The 19,051-nt window shown below is 35.8% G+C and overlaps 1 protein-coding gene across 1 annotated transcript; it reads right to left on the reverse strand.

Moving 5' to 3' along the window:
- Positions 1-1,611: 1,611 nt before the first annotated feature.
- LOC141847835 (E3 UFM1-protein ligase 1 homolog) lies at positions 1,612-18,974 on the reverse strand. Its single transcript, XM_074735925.1, has 20 exons — positions 18,739-18,974; positions 18,245-18,556; positions 17,186-17,452; positions 17,051-17,098; positions 15,915-15,980; positions 15,699-15,802; positions 12,012-12,105; positions 11,885-11,941; positions 8,917-9,346; positions 8,684-8,838; positions 8,483-8,548; positions 8,334-8,402; positions 7,574-7,666; positions 7,385-7,450; positions 6,594-6,640; positions 6,450-6,513; positions 4,024-4,101; positions 3,881-3,943; positions 2,817-2,909; positions 1,612-2,130 (listed from the first exon to the last, which is right to left on the reverse strand). The coding sequence occupies exons 1-20, from the start codon at positions 18,910-18,912 to the stop codon at positions 2,032-2,034; spliced, it is 2,445 nt and encodes an 814-aa protein (XP_074592026.1). The 5' UTR covers positions 18,913-18,974; the 3' UTR covers positions 1,612-2,031.
- Positions 18,975-19,051: the final 77 nt, after the last annotated feature.

The following is a 19,051-nucleotide window of genomic DNA, read 5'->3' on the forward strand; positions in this document are numbered from 1 at the left end:
CTTGGGAAGGCGACCCGACACGGAGATGGCTTATTGTAGCGTTTCAGTTAACCCGAAACTACGGGACGTTACGATATAGTAGCGTTTGAGATTACCCTTGAATTTTTTTTTAAAAAAAAATTGATCTGTCTTATATATTTATTTATTTTTTAATCGAATGCCAAATTAGTTATACTAATTAACATGCCAATTTCATCAGGGAATTGCTTTAGTTTGCACATCGCTCGTTATTCAAGTATAGAAAAATATTACAGTGTACTAATTTAGGGCGTACAGTGAAAGAGTTTCATATATTTATATATAAGGTGCAACTTATAACAAAAGCGATTAATATTTTATTCAATTGTAGGGCATAATTTTATATTTCAAAATGCATATATTAAATAGACATGCATTATACAAATACGATACAAAATATACATATTGTACTTATTATCCAAAGTGCACCCTTCTACTAAGTTACAAATATACCTTTTTATATAATAGGTAGATAGTCTCTCAATTTATCTATCAGATAAATTCAAAATATAACTTATCCGCACTCAATACACAATGTCATTATTTGCTAAGGTGTAATTGAACCAACTGCTTGAAAGATGACATGGCTCGGGTAAAATTAAAGCGTCCAATGGCACTGTCTAGTTCTTGCTTAGAGAGCATGATATCACATAAATGACAAAGCTCATAGGGGTTAAGAAGAGTACTAATTGCCTAACACTTACATGTTCAAAGAAGTCTCTCCCATCTAATGACATTTGGGACCTTATATATATCCTACCTACAATGGCATATGAATTGTGTAAGGTTGTCTTATAATTAATAAGAGCAATTATTTCATATTTAATACTTAGGTAATGAGGATTGAGGATGGAAAGATATCTATGACTCTATATCCAAGCATGGCTTGGCTGGACCATGTCGACCACCATGTGTTGAGAAGATAAATTTTCTACTCTAAGACAATTGTCTATTTTTCCTACGAATTTTCTCTTGTACCATGTCTGTTCGTTCCTATTTCATTAGATTTTGTGTGACTTAGCATTTATGAATGAATGTGGAAAATATCATATGTTAACTTCATAAACATTAAAAAGACAAAGCTATTCACGTCTAGACGTACTCAGTACCAAAACAAAAAAGTTACACCAATTCATCACGCTAAATCGGTATCTTCTAACCCTCAAATTAAATTGTCATTGATTTATTGTCAGCTAGTCTTGTGCTTTTATTTTTTAAAAAAATCAGGGAAATGTATGAAAAATGTCGTCTTAAACCCTAAACTCTACACAAACTCTCTTCCCATTGTCAAATCCCTGTCATCTCTGTTGTAAAATCTCCAACATATTCTCAAGGTCATCCACCCATCCCCAAGTCACATCATTTCCGTCGTCAAATCATATTGAAATCAAAATGAATATTTTGACAACTATCCACATTTTTTAACTTTTGTTAGTCCAGCAATTGAGTGTTAATAACACTTCTTGAGTGTTAATTTGTGTATTCAATATTTTGAATGCGTTCATGTAGCAGGGATAATACTGACCCACCCAAATGTATTTTTTTTATTTTTTATAAAAAGTTATAACGGATGAGCAATGCGGATGCTCTAAGAGAGATAATACAATCCAACTATAACTAACTAAAAATAAAAGTTTTCTAATCAAGCAACATCTCAAGCTTATTTCAGGCCAGCTTACAACTCCAGGACGAACTAGAACTATATGTTCCTATGCAAAATTCCGCTCAAACAATGCCCACATTTACAGATCCGGATTACTTTAGTTTCACAAATATAAAAAACATTGAGAAAGCTTCTGGGAAGTTCTTTGTTTGGAAAAAATACTACAAAATCTGGAAGCAATATATCCCTTCACAAGATTCACGGTAAATAGGTAATTGACAAATTCTTGCGACTTGTTCTCCCTGTTGCTTTCAGAGCTGACATGTTCACTGGTTGCCCAAATGTAAAACAACGTCTTCCAAAGGAAAGTAAACAATAAGGGTCATCCGTTAATTTTTTTGCCAATGGAGTTAGTTTGTGGTGCCCAAAACCAATGCTTTCAGTTCAGGCATTTTGCTTTCTAATAACTCCTGTTTGGTTAGGATCCTGTCATATGAACAATCGTCTTCCTGCACAGAAGAAACAGGTTACAAAACAAGATTAATTCGCAAATAATTAAAGTAGATGGTCAACTTTTGTTTATGGCAAATAATTAGCAACAATAAGAATATCATTAAGTGGGAAAATGCATAATCATTATAGGTCAAACCAAATGTTCACAAAATAGTTAGGAATCTTAATATTTGGATCGCTATCAATCAGATGATAACAAAGTGTTGCCTGTAGAAGTTCTTTTCAAAGTAAAATGTGCAATTCAGAGCATAAAAAACCTCATCCCCAATCATATATACTTTCTCCGAACTTGTGGTGGATTGTTGGCCTGGTAGGTAAACATGGATCTTTCTATCAGTTTCAATAATTTACCTAGTCAAATTAAAAGCAATAAAAACACTAGTTGCTTCTAGTAAACAATCTTTAAATTAGTAATAGAAAACACAATCTGAAGTCTAGCCTACCTCCCTTCAACGAATTGTTAAAAAAATGTATTGTGAAATATCATCAAAGTAATCTTGAAATAGAATTACTGTGGTTAGGTAAATAATGGAAATTTTAAATAGACAGCCATGATGAGCGTTAGAAATAGGGTGTTGCAAGAAAATAATAGTGAATATTGATAGTGTCACCGTGCCTCCATGTTACAAAAAAATATATCAGAAGAGAGTGCAAACTTTGAAACTCTAATTAAGAAACTCACATCTCCAGTAGCAGCAGATTGCAATGCCAATAAAGTCACTGTTATACTATGATACTCCATCAAGTCCTTGTATGCAGAATCTGGTAACTTCTCCTGCCAAATTTTGGAATACTAATTGAACACCTATACAATATACAACTTAGGTTGTGGTTCATAATGATAAACATGAATGTTCACAAACTCAAACGCTGCTTCCTTGGATTCATTATGATTAAAGGAATGCAGTCAAGACTGAAGAATCATATCTCCATTTCAGTTAAGTGTCTTTTGCTTTTGACAATTTTCAATGCAGCAGTTGGCAGTCTTCTCTGAGCATATTGGCGAAGGATTTAATATGAGAACTAGTATACAATATTTCCCTTTTCAAAATAGACCTTTTTGGATATTGAATTGCTTCATGGTCTAAAGGTTCTTTTGAATGTTTAATGTGTTGAAAGGATGAAATTTTAGTTTGTATTTATAACTTTAGGATGAAAACATATGCCTCTGTTTTCAATAGAATAACCTTGGTTCATAAATTTCTCTGGACATGACTGCTACGGAAATGAAGCAATAAAGTATAGTTTAGATCTTAATTGACAAATGACACAATGAAAAACATGTACTTTAGTTTTTATTTCCAGTTGATGAATATAGTCCACCTTTTCATAAAATCCTTGAGGTTTTCTTACAATAGATGGGTGACTCAATAAAATATGATACATTTGAAAGGGTTGCAAAATTCATAATTGAAATGTTTGCTTGGTTAGAATATGATTGAGTTTGCCTAATTAGGATGCAAATTGTTAGATAAAATAGGAACGCGTAGCCTAGTCCAAGGCATGAAGCTCTCATGCAAAAAATTAACTTATGCCTAGAGGCTATAAATATAGTTGTAATCTTATTAGTGGAAACAATGATTAAGAAGCCAGTTCTTAACTTAAATGTGTCTTTTGACCTCAACTAAAAATGAAACCAATCCAGAGTTCATGAGAAAATAAAAGGATCCATGTAACTGATCCAAAATAGTTGAGGCACATGGGTTACTATTGTATAAATAAAACAAAGGCAATACAAAAGTCTACCTTCAGCCGGGAAATAGCAGCAGATATTGCCCTTCCAGGAGCATGAAGAGCTTTATTATAGACCTAATGGCATTCATATAGATTCAAGTAACACAAACATATAATACTACTAAAAAATTCAAAACATATTTACAACACCACACCTGCATATACAGTAAAGCAACCACCTTAGACAAAAGTTGAACTGGGTCAGTTTCAACAGAGACTTGTGATGTCAAATCCTGATTAGAAATCTCAGTGTCAGAAGCATCATGAATCACACGATTCACACTAGAAACATGATAAGTGGTGAATCTCCCAAGAAATAGAGTATCGATAAGTTCAGCATCCAGTTGTACATGAAGAAAAGGATAATTAAGCTAGTTCATGTATAAAAAAACATGATAAAATCAAACATGGCAAGTGGCCACTTGTTGACGATCATATAGCTGAAATAAAGGATTCAAATATTGATTAAGAAACCATAAAAGCTAGTGTTTACTGGTTTTATCATTAACCAATATGCAACTCCTCCAAAATGTGATGATCTCAGACAAAGCTGAGATGTACTCACGACCAAAGTGGATTATATTCCCATTCTGCAAGTGGATCAAACCAATCAAATAAGCGAGCCAACAAGATACATCTACCTCAGTTAACGGAAGAGATGCGAAATCAAAATAAGTGATGCAGAAAAAGTTGACTAGGGGCGGGTGGAGGGAAAATAAATCAGCTGGGAACAGAGAAAATAACAGCAGAGCCAGAGTTATAACAAGAGAATAGAAAAGAAAAACAAAGAGATGAGAGAATGATAGACATAGACTCATCACCATCTTCTGCTCATGCTAGCAACACCAGATGGTACCAATGCGTAAGCTAGAATTCCCACCCCATGCCCTGTTGCATGTGTCAATGTTTATACTCCTTTAGGTTCCTTGAGCAAAAGATTCAGATTCCAGTTGCCTCTTTCCTATCTCCAACAAGACTTACTTTTTGAATAGTTTCTTTGTTAGATTTGTCGTGGAATATAGATTGGATCCAACCTTAAGTTGAAACCAATGTTGATCAGCAGTTGTATCCTAGCCACAGGCTTGGTGTTAATTAATCAGATTGTAGGTATAATAATTAGTCATCTCAATTTGGGCTTGGGTATAACAAATTTAGCAATTACTCCGCGGTTCACCGAATGCTGAGATGTAGGTTTACATGGTGCACAAGTTATTAGTTATCACTTTGTTTCATGGATAATAAGAACATCAGTTTGTTTTAGCTGAGTTTGCATATTTAGCTTATGGATGTGACCCCCAAACCAGTAGACCAAGTTGAGGTTAGCAATAAAAACTTGTAGAGGGTGCAAAAATGAAGATTTCAGGAGCCCCAGTAACCGGGACTGAAAAGCTACTTAGCCTTCCATTTAATCCCTGCATAGCTGCTCTAATAGTTGGCTCGTCATTTACCCCTTTCAAGTTGACCCTTGGCAAACCCATATCATGTATATATATTTTTTTCTGAAACAGTCATCAGGACACTAGGATCCATGTCTCATAGTTGTACCAAGTCAAGTAACATAAATTGCCCAAGACCACTTCCACTTTTGTTTCTCTTATGCACAATTTATAGGGCGGAATGGACGGTAGAGGGGTGGACCACACCTAGATGAGCAAATCAGTTGCGGAAGGGAAGAGGAAAGAGATCTATTTGTGCTAATTTGTTCTAAGTTTATTGAGTGGAAGGGCGAAAGAAGGGAAGGGTGGTCCTCATTTTTCGGGTGAAGGCATGCAGCAGCGTCTAGATGGGCATGAAGCATAACAAGCGTGCGGTGGGTGGCAGACACATGGGAGAGTAGGCGTGGATGTGTTGCGGACGGCAAGGGGACACATTGTGAGCACAAGCAGGGGGTAGAATGGCGACCGGCTACAAGATACAATGGGTGACAAGAAAAGCCTCACGAAGGAGGGAGGTAGGAGGGCAGGAATGTGATCACACGACAGGTCAAGGGATCAAAAGTGTTTTCCACGACATTTTGGGCAAATCAGATTTTAGCCAAACATGAATATGTGGATGGATTTGTTTTCCATCCTTTGGGTAATTATGCACCTAGAAGACCGTGGAGTGCTTTGATTCTCACTAATCTGCCCCCTCCACCATCCATTCTTTGAAGTAAAGAGAGAATTACTCTCCTATTCATCCTCCCTCTTCTTTTATAATAAAAGCAAAGTGTAACATGTTAGCACCACATTGAGATTGAAATCTTGACGATGCACTTGGGAGATGGAAACCTAAAAACTGTACCAACCCATTTGTGTTATATCTAGATGATCAAAGGTTATATCTAGATGATCAAAGGTCTCATATGACAATGGCAAATTATTGATCTGAAAAAGATGCATGGAATCATATATAAAACTAAAATTATTCATCAGGGAGGTGCTACCTTTGACCTTAGCAGTCATAATTAGTAAGATTCTCAATGATCAAATGCTTTCTACAAGCGACTAACAAAAGTAGGACGTGGATTATTGCACATTAGCATATTCCAAAGTGCCTAAAGTTCTGAGTACAAAAAATAAAAAATAAAATCTGAATGTACCTTACGATAAGAATGCAACAGTGTCCTTTCCAATTTTTTATCAAGCTTCTTTACTAGTAGGCCACTGCATGATGGCATAGCAAATACTCTGATCATCCAGACATAAAGAGTTCAAATTATAATCCAGGATGAAGTAATTATTACCTTTCTTCCACCAAATCTCTTAATGTGGTGATGAATGTATCTAATCTCTGCCAGTGTCAGAAATAAAAGCAATTAATATACCTGCAACTGTGATGCATCATCAAGTAACATTGACTTTGGAATCTAACAATTGGAGTACACAGAGCATATGTAATTGCAAATTTCATACCAAAAGTTAGTTGATCTAACCAAAGTAACACTGACTTAGGAGACCAATTGCGTTAGATGGTGATTTGTTTACAAAATGAGTTACATGAAATTTTACACGCCAGGCAATTTTTTGATTATTCCTAAACAAAACAATAAGCACTTGCCTGTACTAACACTATCAAGGAACAAAAGCTGTGTAAATGTAATACATATTATTGCATTCAATATTATCATGCGTTTTATTGTTTAGAAGTAAGAAAACATCCTTTCTCACATTGATCAGCTCCACTTGTCTACTTAGTTTCAAATCCACTTATGTTTCATAAATAGAAGCTTTTGCCAGTTTGATTCATCAAAACAGAGGGCTAATGCATACTGTTGAATATTGACATAGAAAATTATATATGAATTAAGAGTCAATTCCAGACATCTAACTGAGAATTCTAATTTCAAAGTCAGGAAAAATGCTAATCAACTACCCAACAAAAATAAGCTAAACATTTAGCAATTAAGATAACAAAAGAGCTGCATTGTAAAGATGAATGAGACTCCTGTTATAGTGTACAAGAGATCAAAAGCTACACAGATAAACAAGTACAAGCTGAACATAGGAACTCAAAATTTTCAAACAAAGGACTAACTTTTCCCTCGAGTGCTTCTACTACTGTTTGAGCCTTAACTGCAAAAGAAGCTGGCAACCCTTTTGCCTGCACAAAGAAAACAAAATTGGAGCACTGGGCAAATGATTTCTATTTAATAGATGCAGATAAACCTTATCCAGCCCATGATATTAAGTTAAATAAACTATAGCTTTTCGGGTTATTCCGAACCAGAGAAACACGATCTGCAGAAGTGAGAGATACTGATTCCATATTATCACAATCCTCGATATTAATGCCAGTCTTCAGATTGTTTTCTTTTTCCTGAAAAACAAACAAGGAAAAGTTTTCATATCTGTGAACTAAGCGCCCATCTTATTGTTGGTTCAGTCTTTGAAAAAGTTGTTAATATTTTCTGAACTGAAAATTGGGATATTGATAAGAAAAAGAAATAATCAAGTTTCTGTTTATGAGGAAAAGCAAAACTGAAAGAATCTGTGATTAATTAAAACAATAGCAATGCAATAATAAAGGATCACAGCAGAGGACTCGTTATGACTAGTGATAAATAGCTTTTCTAGTAAGGATGCATTACGACTACTGCTAAATAACTTTTCTTGTATCAAACTGAAAGTAAGTTATAAGATATCCAAGAGAAGTATTCCAAGGTGAATTCCAGCAACTGTTTTCTTGGATACGATGAGAAACACATGGCATAAGATAAACCTTAGTAAGATGTAGATGCAATTGCATTTATGGCTAAACATTTCTTGATACTTCAGGTACACACTTAATGATCTTCTCTATGGCCTGGATATGAACACAGACTCCTCGATTTAAAACTTTCAGAAGAACATTGAGACGATGATTGGAAATAGACAACTACTATCAATACATCATCGTTTACCAAAAATATATAAATGGAAGATTCTCAAATATTTGCTAGAATGTTAACATGTTCATAATAGATGAGATAAGATCCTATACTAACCAGGGTATACAAAAGTTTGTCAACAATGGGAGCAGCCATAGTCTTCAACAAATGCTTGTGTAAGATTACCTAATATCAATGTGAAGATAAACTCGGATCAACCTTTCATTTAAAGAGATAAAAAAAGAAATCTGTTTAGCAGAAGTTACAGAAACTGAAGGGTCGTCCTCAAAAAGCTCTAGTGCTTTCTCATAAAGCTGTAGATCCAAGAAAACCTAAAAATCATGACAAGTATGTGATTGTACAGTCAGAGAGTGGCATGCACACAAAGCAGTAGCTACTGAAAATGGAAGGAAACAGAAACTTAAAAGATAGCTTATCAACTCAATGAAGGAAAGCAAGTAACAAACCTCATCTAGCTGCTTCTGTAGATCATCAAGTAGCTTCCTCCTCTTTTCAGAATTCTCTAAGATAACTGTATCTCTTCTTTTCATCCACGAGTTAACAAGCATCGGCCTTAAATGGGACGACATATGTTTAACCAATGCAAGTGAATCTTCAGGATCTGAAGAATCAATATAGCAGTTAAAATTCTGTGCAAGTGATCATTTATCAATCCATAATAGATCAGATTATTTGATACCTCCTGATTCTCCCAAATCTGGAGCAAGTAACAAGATCTTTTGCATTATCCAATCTTCAGAAGGAACATTCAAACTATCCTCTTTTAGTTTACTCGAACCTTTTTTGGCAACAGATTTCATGTCAAATGCATCCAAAGACCCTGTATCCCTGTTTTTTCGCTGATTTTTCTTGGATTTACCAGGAAGGTTTTCCTGGCTGTCAAGATTGTCTTCAGTTGCCCCAGTTTTTCCTGATGCTGTGGACTTGCCCTTTTTCTTTTTTCCTCCTTTTTCTGGAACATTATATTTGCTGCCACCATCATCTCTCTCTTTTGATTCATTGTTTGGATCTGAACTGACTCCAACCTTCATCGAACTAGCTGAATAAAGATTACTGCCCAACCCTTGACAAAATTCATCCATTTCTTTTTCCACTCGCTCAAAGAGATCCTGTTTAGCAAGTGCTCAAATTACATATAAACAGAAATAATTCGATAAACAAACAAGTTTGAGAAAGAACTTGTTTTCCAACTACAATAACTAAGGTTTAAAATATCGAGTCATGCCGAGGTTTCGGTCCCGGACCGGAACGATACAGTTTCGGTACCGTATCGTACTGTGCCGGTATAGTTTTGGTATTTTTAAAATATAAAATATATTAACTAAAATAAAAAATTTAATTTAAATATTTAAACAAAAAAATAAAATATTTTTAAAAAATAATAAGATAATTTTATGGATTTTAATAAAGCCTATTTAAATTATCCCCAACTATAACTAGGAATTGATTATTAAAATCTCAATTAAACTCTACGTTAAAAAAACTCAAAACCCTAAACCGCGACTGCAGCGCCCCCGTCGCGCGCGGAGGCATCGCCGGACCTACGTGACGCCTCCGGTGGCGTTGCCGGGCCCGAGCGGCGCCTCCGGTGGCGTCGCCGGGCCCGAGCGATGCCTCCAGAGACGTCTCCCGGCCGGAATCGCTGTGCCGGTGCCAGTTCGTCGATGGAACGAAAAATTTCACCCTTATCGCGCGATACGGCTCAAAATTTGAAACCCTGACAATAACTAAGGTCTAAATCTCCTAAAATACAAGGCCTCAACAACTGAACATTAGGTCTGGCTTTCTATGATAATCAACAAAGATCCAAGTTTCAGATGTTTGAAATAATTGTGAAGACCAAAGTTGCTTGTATCCTTCCCACCAACAAGCCAATAACATTGAGTAATGCAATATTGATGCTCAGATGTCAAACCAAATATATGATATCAGTACTGCGAGGTCAAATCGCTTGATAGTGTGTCAGTCAGATCATGTTTACCTTCTTTATATTCACATATAAAACAGCAATGGAAATTGAAAAGCTCACTCTAAACAGAGAGAAAATAGAAGGAAAATGAGACTAACATAGAGCAGAACACTAATTTTATGTCAATATTTTTTTAAAAAAATCATCAATACTCTGACAATGCACCCCATCACAAATAATTGTCTACACTGTATCACAGTATTTTATCTTTGCTAAGTCTTAAAACTTAAAAAAAATGACATTGCACTAGGCCTTTCCCAAAAAGGAAACAAAAAGTAGCTATATCCATCTAATAAAGATGCAAGTTATACAGAGTCTCTTAAGATATAATATCAAAACTGAGGTTAACAATAGTAATCTAGACAACAAGCATAAACTATAATGCACAAGAACAATAGTGTTAATGCAGTATACAAGTAGAAGAAATAAACAAGATGAACTCAGGTCTAGTTTCCCGTGAGGGAAGAAAACTAGGAAAAGAGAGAGGGTAGGAGAAAATTCAAAGTAAAGGACAGAGAAATATTTTCCTTGTTTCGGTTTGCTTGGAAGGAATAAAAGAAATAGAGTTCCACTTCCAACTGTTTTCTTGAAGAAAAAGAAAGAAGGAAATTTAAATTCCAAAAAAATATGGTACAAACATTATATGTATATGGTCGAAGTTGAGCTCCATTGTATGAAAATAACATATTTTCTGCCCAAATCGGGTGGAAGTGAATTTGGGCCAAAACACAGAAAAATTTCGCCAGTTTTTTTATCACTCCCTAACAGAGAGAGGGTCCGAGAAAATATTTTCAATATCTTGTGTCCATCCACATTTCCTTGCCTCTTAAGAATCACGGCCTAAAACCCAAAGTTGTCTAAATTCTGCAAGAATAATTTGGTGCAGTGTCATTTGTAACCTCTTCTTTGCATTTAAAGTTAGAGCTTCCATATCACAATCATTCTGGAGATCTCCTTCAGGAATCTAAGTTTCAATAGTCTTGCTCGAATAAAAGCAATTCGCTGCCTTTTCAACCGAACTTATCAACTGCCAAGATAATTGTCATGGGGAAAATAATAAACATACTTAAAAAGCGTTAGATAGCCCATGCACAAAAGTTGAAGATTTCAGAAGCACAAACCCAGCCACCTATAAAACAAAGGGTAAAAATTTTAAGACGATCAACCAAAAAGTACTCTTAGGCAATCACATCCTCTTCTCTCAAACTTAAGCAGGATCTATCTTTTCTGGTCTCGTAGCCAAAGGCCCTAAGCACGATTCATAATCTGATAAATGATCATGATCCAACAAACGTATGAACTAAAGAACACAGTAATCATCTAGTAAACAGTTTCACATGAATGTCAATGAATTTTCCAGACAGAAATAATTAGTCCATGCAGGTATTCACCTAAACAGAGTTAATGACTGCAAACACAGATCTGAACTTTAGCCAAACAAAAAATTGCAGGCACAACCAAAACAGTAACATGAAATGAGGTAAAAGCAGCTGAATACTTCAAAGTGATACATCCATTTTATTTCCCTGGTTAAAACAAATATTTCAATCCCTTGACAAAATTGTTATCAGATATATCATAAATAACATTATCTGTTGCATCTATGAAAATATAAAGAGACAAACAAGAAAATGGATTTTGACATAAGAATGTAACTACAGTATTCTTCATAACTCACCTTGACAAAGATGCTGCTAAAAACACAAGATTCACCCAGTATAATTGCTTGTGAAGACTGCAGTAGAATACAAAGCTTGTCAAATGTTAACAAATTAGAAAGTAAAACAGAGAATTGGGTATATAACCTTAGTTGCTCTCTGCAAAGATGAACAAAGTGACATAATTTTGAGAACATCCTGCCCACTAACATATGGTGGTAGAACTGAAAGTACATCAATCCTGGATGAAGATGAAAATGTTTCATACCAAAATGTCATCAGTAGTGAAAAAATGATGAAAGAAACTTTAACAGATCAGGCTGTCACATTTTATTTGAAGAACAAGTATGGTTTAGCATTGAGAAGGTGCAATCAATCAATTGCTACTTTTTTTGTTTTTGATTTAGTTATCATTAAAAGCTACATGGTATGCATTTACTTATAATGATACTGAAAGTACTTTATCAGTTGGTTTACAAGACCAATAGAATAATTGTAATATTAAATATACTTGTATTATAATATTACTTGAATTATAAATTTATTGAAATTGAAAGTCAAAGAAATCTTAGATTATCAACATATTTTTTTAAAAATAGCAACAAACATATTTCTTGTAAAATATTTCTCAGCCTACCAGCATGAGGAAACTTTAATGTACTGGGGATGGTCATTTTTTACATAAGTTCAACAAACTTATTGCTGCCTGTAGTAAATATGAAGCAGCATGCAAACTAATCCAAATGTGTCAGGTTAATCTTTTCTTATTTCCCCTCATTTACCTTCTTTGGATAAGTGATACTATTGACCACTTTTTTTTATTTATTTGCAAGGATTGAAATCTCGAGCTGTCTCGCTCGATACCGGTGAAAGTTTTGGTTCCGCTAGCGGACTGGTACCGGCACCGGCCGGGATACCCTTCGGAGGCGTTGCGCAGGTCTGGCGATGCCTTCGAAAGCATCGTGCGGGCTCAATGACGCCTCCAGAGGTGTCGCGCGGGTCACGCATGGCCCAATCGCATGGCCCGCATGTGCACCAGTCGTAGAATTCATTTTTTTTTAAACTTAGGTTTTAATAATCACATGTAAGTTAATAATTTTAACCAACTCCTAGCTATAGTTGGGATAATTTAAATAGGTTTAATTAAAACCTCATAAAATTATCCTATTATTTTTTGATATATATATATATATATATATATATATATATATATATTTAGATTAAATTTTTTATTTTTAGTTAATATATTTTATATTTTAAAAATACCGAAACTATACTGACACGGCACGATACGGTACCGAAACTGTATTGTTCCAGTCCGGGACCGAAACCTCGACACGGCTCGATATTTTAAACCTTACGTATTTGTTAATTGACTTTTTTATCACAATTCATCCAATAACGTAAATAAAATAAAACTAATTGACCTGAGCATTAAAGAACCATCTCACCATCCTTTCATCACCGGCATTCTTCCAATATGCACCAAACTAAGTGATGACTACTTTCTTTGACATTGTGTTTCCATAGACACATAGTGAGATGAAGCTACATATCAAAATTCTAGACCCGGAATCACCTCCACCCTCCTATAGATCCTCCTCTCCCCCTATACATTATCCTCTAGCACCAGAAGTAAGCAGGAGTGTGACTTTTGACAGCAAAAGCTTTCAAGATCAATCAAAGTCCCTTGACATCTCATGGGAAGTGAACTAGAATCATAAATGGGATGACCACAATAGCAAAAGGGAGCTTGACCTCTGGCTCCATGGATCGTGAGTTCATCCCACTCCATAATGGAAGGAGACAATGGCTTGGAGGGAATTTGAACCAGGCATCAGGGTGAAGGCCGAAGGTGATTGATGGCAACCTGGTGAATTCCTCTACTTCCTACCCGAACAGTGGTTCATTTATATGGGACTGGGGAATGTAGGTGAAACAAACTGACAAAGCTGCAGGAGTAAAACTCCCACCGGCACATGAAGAAACTCAGCACCCTCCGACTTCACATTGATACTCATGCAATTTTTTGTGCTTGTGTTCAAAGTAGTGAAGTGGAAGTGACATTTAAAATAAAAGAGTGTGTGCAGGTGGTAGAATGGGTAAAAAACAATCATGTCACCTGGGAGATGAGGACTGTGGCACAGTCCTCGGTCACTCTAAGTGGATAAGCTGACTGTGACAAGAAAACCTTACCAGCCCTGCCTACATAGGCAAGCGTAGGCGAGCCCTTCCTTCCAATCATGTCACTAGAAATGGAACTAACATACTGCAATATGCCTTCTTTTCCGGTGTTGTCATCCTAATTTAGAAGAGAGAGAAAGATGTATAACAAATGAACAAGATGCCCCTTAAGGGAAAAATGCCGTACGCGGTTCCCTATCCAAGTCTGGTCAGTCCTTTCATCAAGAAGCATCCTTAACTTACGATTGGGTTCCTATGCCATGTGTTATACCTTTGGCTTCAGGTGGAAATAGCAGGTTTAGTTGAGAAAGAAAAGTAAAAACCATTGCTAACATACACAAGGCATTATTACTTTATTAAATAACACATTTTTGTTGTAAGTATACAATCACATATTGCTTGGTTAAAGATCATGCAAAAAAGTAATCAATCACTTGATATAATAAATAACTATAAGCATTAAAATTTATGGAATTAGTCTCACACATGATACTACATCATTATGTGTTAAATAGATAAAGAGTGTAACAGTACTCTTTTCATGATAAGACTAATCTGTTTCAATTTGATACCAAAGCAGCTTAAAAATCCTAGAATTATACAGGAGTCCTATAAAGAGTCTTCTTTGTTCCATATAGAGTGGAGGCTACCAACATGAGATAACACATCTGCAGCCTCCCCTCCTGTACCTTCTTCCCCTTTCTATCAGATTGAAGACTAATTTCTCTCTCTGTCTTTCTTCTTGTTTCCCTTTGACAAATAAGAGCAATTTGGATCCTACCAAGGAGGTTTCTGATTCTTACTCTTGGGCAAATACTATGTTGACTTTCTAAGCTAAGGTCCATGTGCACTTCTCCCACTTTTGCATTGTCAGATTCAACCCTAACCTCAGGGTCCTAAATGCTGCCCTCTAAGTGTCACCCTCACCAGCCTGCTCTAATATCTTGGCTCCTTGTCAACATGAATATCATAGCCATTGATCCAATGTTATCTCCTTCATAAATCCCATGAGCCTAATGACTACACTCCCTCACCTTTGTCAACTGCATACTTGAAGTTGTCAAGTCCAATAAATTGACCACTCCCTCCCTCGCCCATGTGTGAGATTGTCTCCCTCCTTATTGTTGTAGGTAATAGATTCACAAAGGTGAAAGAACCTATAATCTTGATGTTGGATGATCTGACAAACAAAACTCACCACAGATCCATGTGACTCATGGCCTTCAATCTCACCTATTGAATGATACCAATGATGCATATTGGCATCAAGTGCTACATACAATCGGTGGGATCCTTCATCTGAACCCACTCTGACTACATGATCACAGGAAGAACACTTACCAACAGGAAGACACCTCTTCTTTGTAGTTTTTGGACATATGTATTATCCTCAACATATGCGTAAGCAACTTTGCAAATGGAGGCAGATATTATCATCACTCAGTTGACATTAAATATTTGATCAATTATAGGCCCAGCACGGAAAAATGCATTAAGATACTAAATACTCTATCTCTAAAAAGGAGCCAATTAGAGAGAGAGAAAAAGAGAGAGAAAGAAGCAAATTAAAACACTAATGAACTGCCTTATACTACTGACTACAAAGAGTAGTTTAGATTTCAACACTTGAATTTTGATTCTAACTCTTACCAGTTTCCATGTTCTACCGCATCTTCAATGGCAGCATCTAACATTTCAACCACTGATTGGTGAACAAAAACTACATCCAGTGGAATACCTTCAGGATATCTGGACTATATTTAATTGTATAGATACGAAAAATAAGTATCAATAAACATTTTAAAGTCTGCCAAAACAAATTAAGAATTAACATGACAAAAGCAACAAGTTAGGCATACAAGATACCTGCAAGTATTGTCTAGGCTGTGGAATAGCAAGCTTATGTAGAACCTCATAGCCAATGTAGGAGTTCTGTGAGGCAATAAATGAGACATCTGAGCAAGGATCAATTATTTCACTTCCTCATTGAATAGGTTTTGCAGTGTGTAATAACAGAGTTATGATAACAATCAATGTAGTCACAATCATAATGGAAACACTTGGGGCATCTTAGTCAACTGCATTTACTTGCAGTCAAATAAGGGCCAAAGTACCATCTGACTAAGGCGCACTACTCATACAAAATATTCAATAAATCCTCTTATATCAAGCATATTGACCATTGCCATTCCAGGGCTAGGTTTAACCATGGGAAACAAAACAAATTGTTAGATTTGTCACCTCAAATGATCCAAATGCCTAATTTCACAAACCATTTTACCCAATAGATCATTCTACTTAACCCCTTTCACACTCAATGTCCACAATTCTCTAAATCAAATACTTAATTATCTCTTATTATCTAGGTCAAACACTTATAAATGCCACTTAAGTCTTTTGAGATTAAGTTCAGGTGATACATCTTTGAATCAGCTTTTGTGAGAAGATATGCATTGAAGAACGATGATTTCTGAGATAAATCTCTTCCAGGTTCAAGTAATCATAATGCAAATGCTAGAATTAGAATCATAATCATAACTAATTTATATTTCAGAAAGCAACAATGGACCTGAATGATTTAGTGAGACACAACATCCCTCTATTCTTCATTTTAAAAAATGAATCTAGATACAATTACTAGTTTGACAAATTATGAAAAGAAAGAATTGTCCAATATGTCATCTGTAATCCAACAAATATTTTTTTATCTTTCTTAACTATAACCAGAGTATCCTCAAATGCACTAATACATCTCCTAGCCAATGCATGGATCTTACAATATCGAGACCAACTCTTTATTTAAAAAAATTGCATAAAACATATATGAAGCAGGAATCTGCAGGGGCACAAGCTCTCTCATATATTTCCTTTTTATTTAAAAAAATACCATAATCTTGATGGATGGTACTAGAAAATAAAAAATTCAATGAAGCTCTAATTAAAAATAAAAAAAACTTAGCTCTTGCTAATTTAAGCAGAGAAAATAAAGAATTTTGTGAAACCTGTGAGAAGAAAGAATCTACACTTTCCCTTTGAGCATGGGCAAATACCTAAAAATGTTAATACAGCAATGTCAGAAATCTCAATGATAAAAGGAATTAGATTTTTCAAATTGAAAACAAAGAGATAGACGATACAGATGGTGTCCATTGAACTCCTGCCCGTAATGATCCTAGAATTACACCTTCCTTCAATAATCCATTGAATAAGGACTGAAAAAATGTGCCATCCATAGAAACACCACTAGCACCATCTGTATCTTGGAGCAGCTGTTGCAAGGAACTCCATACTGTAGATAAATTCGTTGGAATAGTGATACCTCTTGAAGCACCACGGACCATAGCTGTGATGCGTGATACATATGCTGGGGTGTACAACTGTCCACCTTCCAATCTACCTTTTATCTATGCAAAAGGAATTTGATAGGTGTATTTGCTCAAAGTATAATATGGAAATATAAATGTACAGCAAGAAAAATTAAAGCATCGATACAAATATGGAATATAAGGCATAGACATCCATGGAAAACATTAATATACAATGCAGTTTCTGGAATGTAGTTATACTGTAAGCCAAACAATTGTCCTAGAAGACTAACTTATTGTTATTTTTTGAAGGTAAAGAACAATCATCCATGTACAACCTTATCATTTGACAGGATTCACACATTCGGTAAATTATTAGTTTATCCCCACCTTATTTATCATGATCAGTAAGAATTAAATCAAAAATCATTATGCAAACTGATGAGTGTTTGCATGTTAGTTATAATTGAACTGTTTTATGAGGTTTAAGAAAATACTGAACCTCTTATTCTAATCAATCTATCAAATCACTAAAAGTCATTTCCTTATCAATATTGTGCTTTCATTTATCATTTATAGAACTAAATAGTTGAAACTACAACAACTTGGTGTAAAATCGATAAAGTTTTTCTATGAAAGCAAAGTAAATCGTGCAATCTTCCAATTTTAGGGACATACGTACTGCAACTTTTAAAAGCATTGATATTAGATTTTAGTCACTTTTCTACATAAGGGCTGCAACAAATGTAATCTAGTTCAAGCAATATCCAAGAACAAAAACTAATTTCAGTATGAGAATGTTTGAAAAATCAATTTATGAAGGAAAATTGTCTAAGATCAAGCAACAAGTGGATATCATAAGCACTATGCGAAAAAGTGAAGCCTACTTACAAGAGTTCCAAGGCGGGGCTCAATAACAGAAACCGCCAACTCTGAACCTATTTGAAAGTGAGCGGCAATTTCTGCCAATGATATCTGACTAGATTCCTGCAACTTCTCGTTTATTTCTTCGGCCACAGAATCCCAATACGAGAGGGAAATGATCTCTCCATTGACCAGCATAAGGTGCGGATCATCTTTCACAATCTTCTGCGCTAGCGTTTCGATATGGTACAAATCCACACCAATAACATCCGAGAGATCAATGACGGAAACCCGTCCCAACTTTTTTATCTCCATCTCCATCTCAAGCCTCAACTGATCCTGCAACAAGTTCACAAAATCATCGCTCCGGGAACAACATTAATCCGCGTAACATCAAGATCGCAACTTAAACCCAAAACGCAATCGCGATCCCGTACTTCTTCAACAACAACAAATCTTTCAAAAAAGATGATGATATCAAAGGAAAGTTGGATTATATACGAAGAGTAACTGGAACTTACAGAAGTTATGTATTCCTTGCCGGAGACAGTGTGGAGGAGAACGAAGTCGATGATGCCAAGCTCCTGGAGCTTCTGGACTAACTCGACGACGTTCCGCTCCGAGAGGCGGACGCTGGACTTCGCCTGCTGCGCCGACTCAAACTGCCTCTGGAGTTCGAGGAGCTCTGCGTCCATCTCCAATTTCCCGAGGAGGCTACGCTGCTCGAGGGCGAAAGGGAGGTCAAATGGAGGCGAAATCAGAAAGGGCGAAAGGAAACGCTTCGACGTTGTACCGCCCTTGGATTTATATAGGTGGCCTACGGGTGAGGCTTAA

The sequence above is a fragment of the Curcuma longa genome, chromosome 1 (genome assembly GCF_044706935.1).
Source record: "Curcuma longa cultivar G26 ecotype Majalengka, Jawa Barat chromosome 1, ITB_CL_G26_1.1, whole genome shotgun sequence".
Lineage (NCBI taxonomy): Eukaryota > Viridiplantae > Streptophyta > Magnoliopsida > Zingiberales > Zingiberaceae > Curcuma > Curcuma longa.

Coding starts and splice junctions, on each gene's coding strand:
- LOC141847835 (XM_074735925.1), bottom strand. CDS start 18,912: ATGGACGCAGAGCTCCTCGAACTCCAGAGGCAGTTTGAGTCGGCGCAG. Junction 12,106..15,698: donor GCGGTAGAACATGGAAACTG/GTAAGAGTTAGA, acceptor ATCTTCATCCAG/GATTGATGTACTTTCAGTTC. Junction 4,102..6,449: donor TGTTGCATTCTTATCGTAAG/GTACATTCAGAT, acceptor ATTTCTAATCAG/GATTTGACATCACAAGTCTC.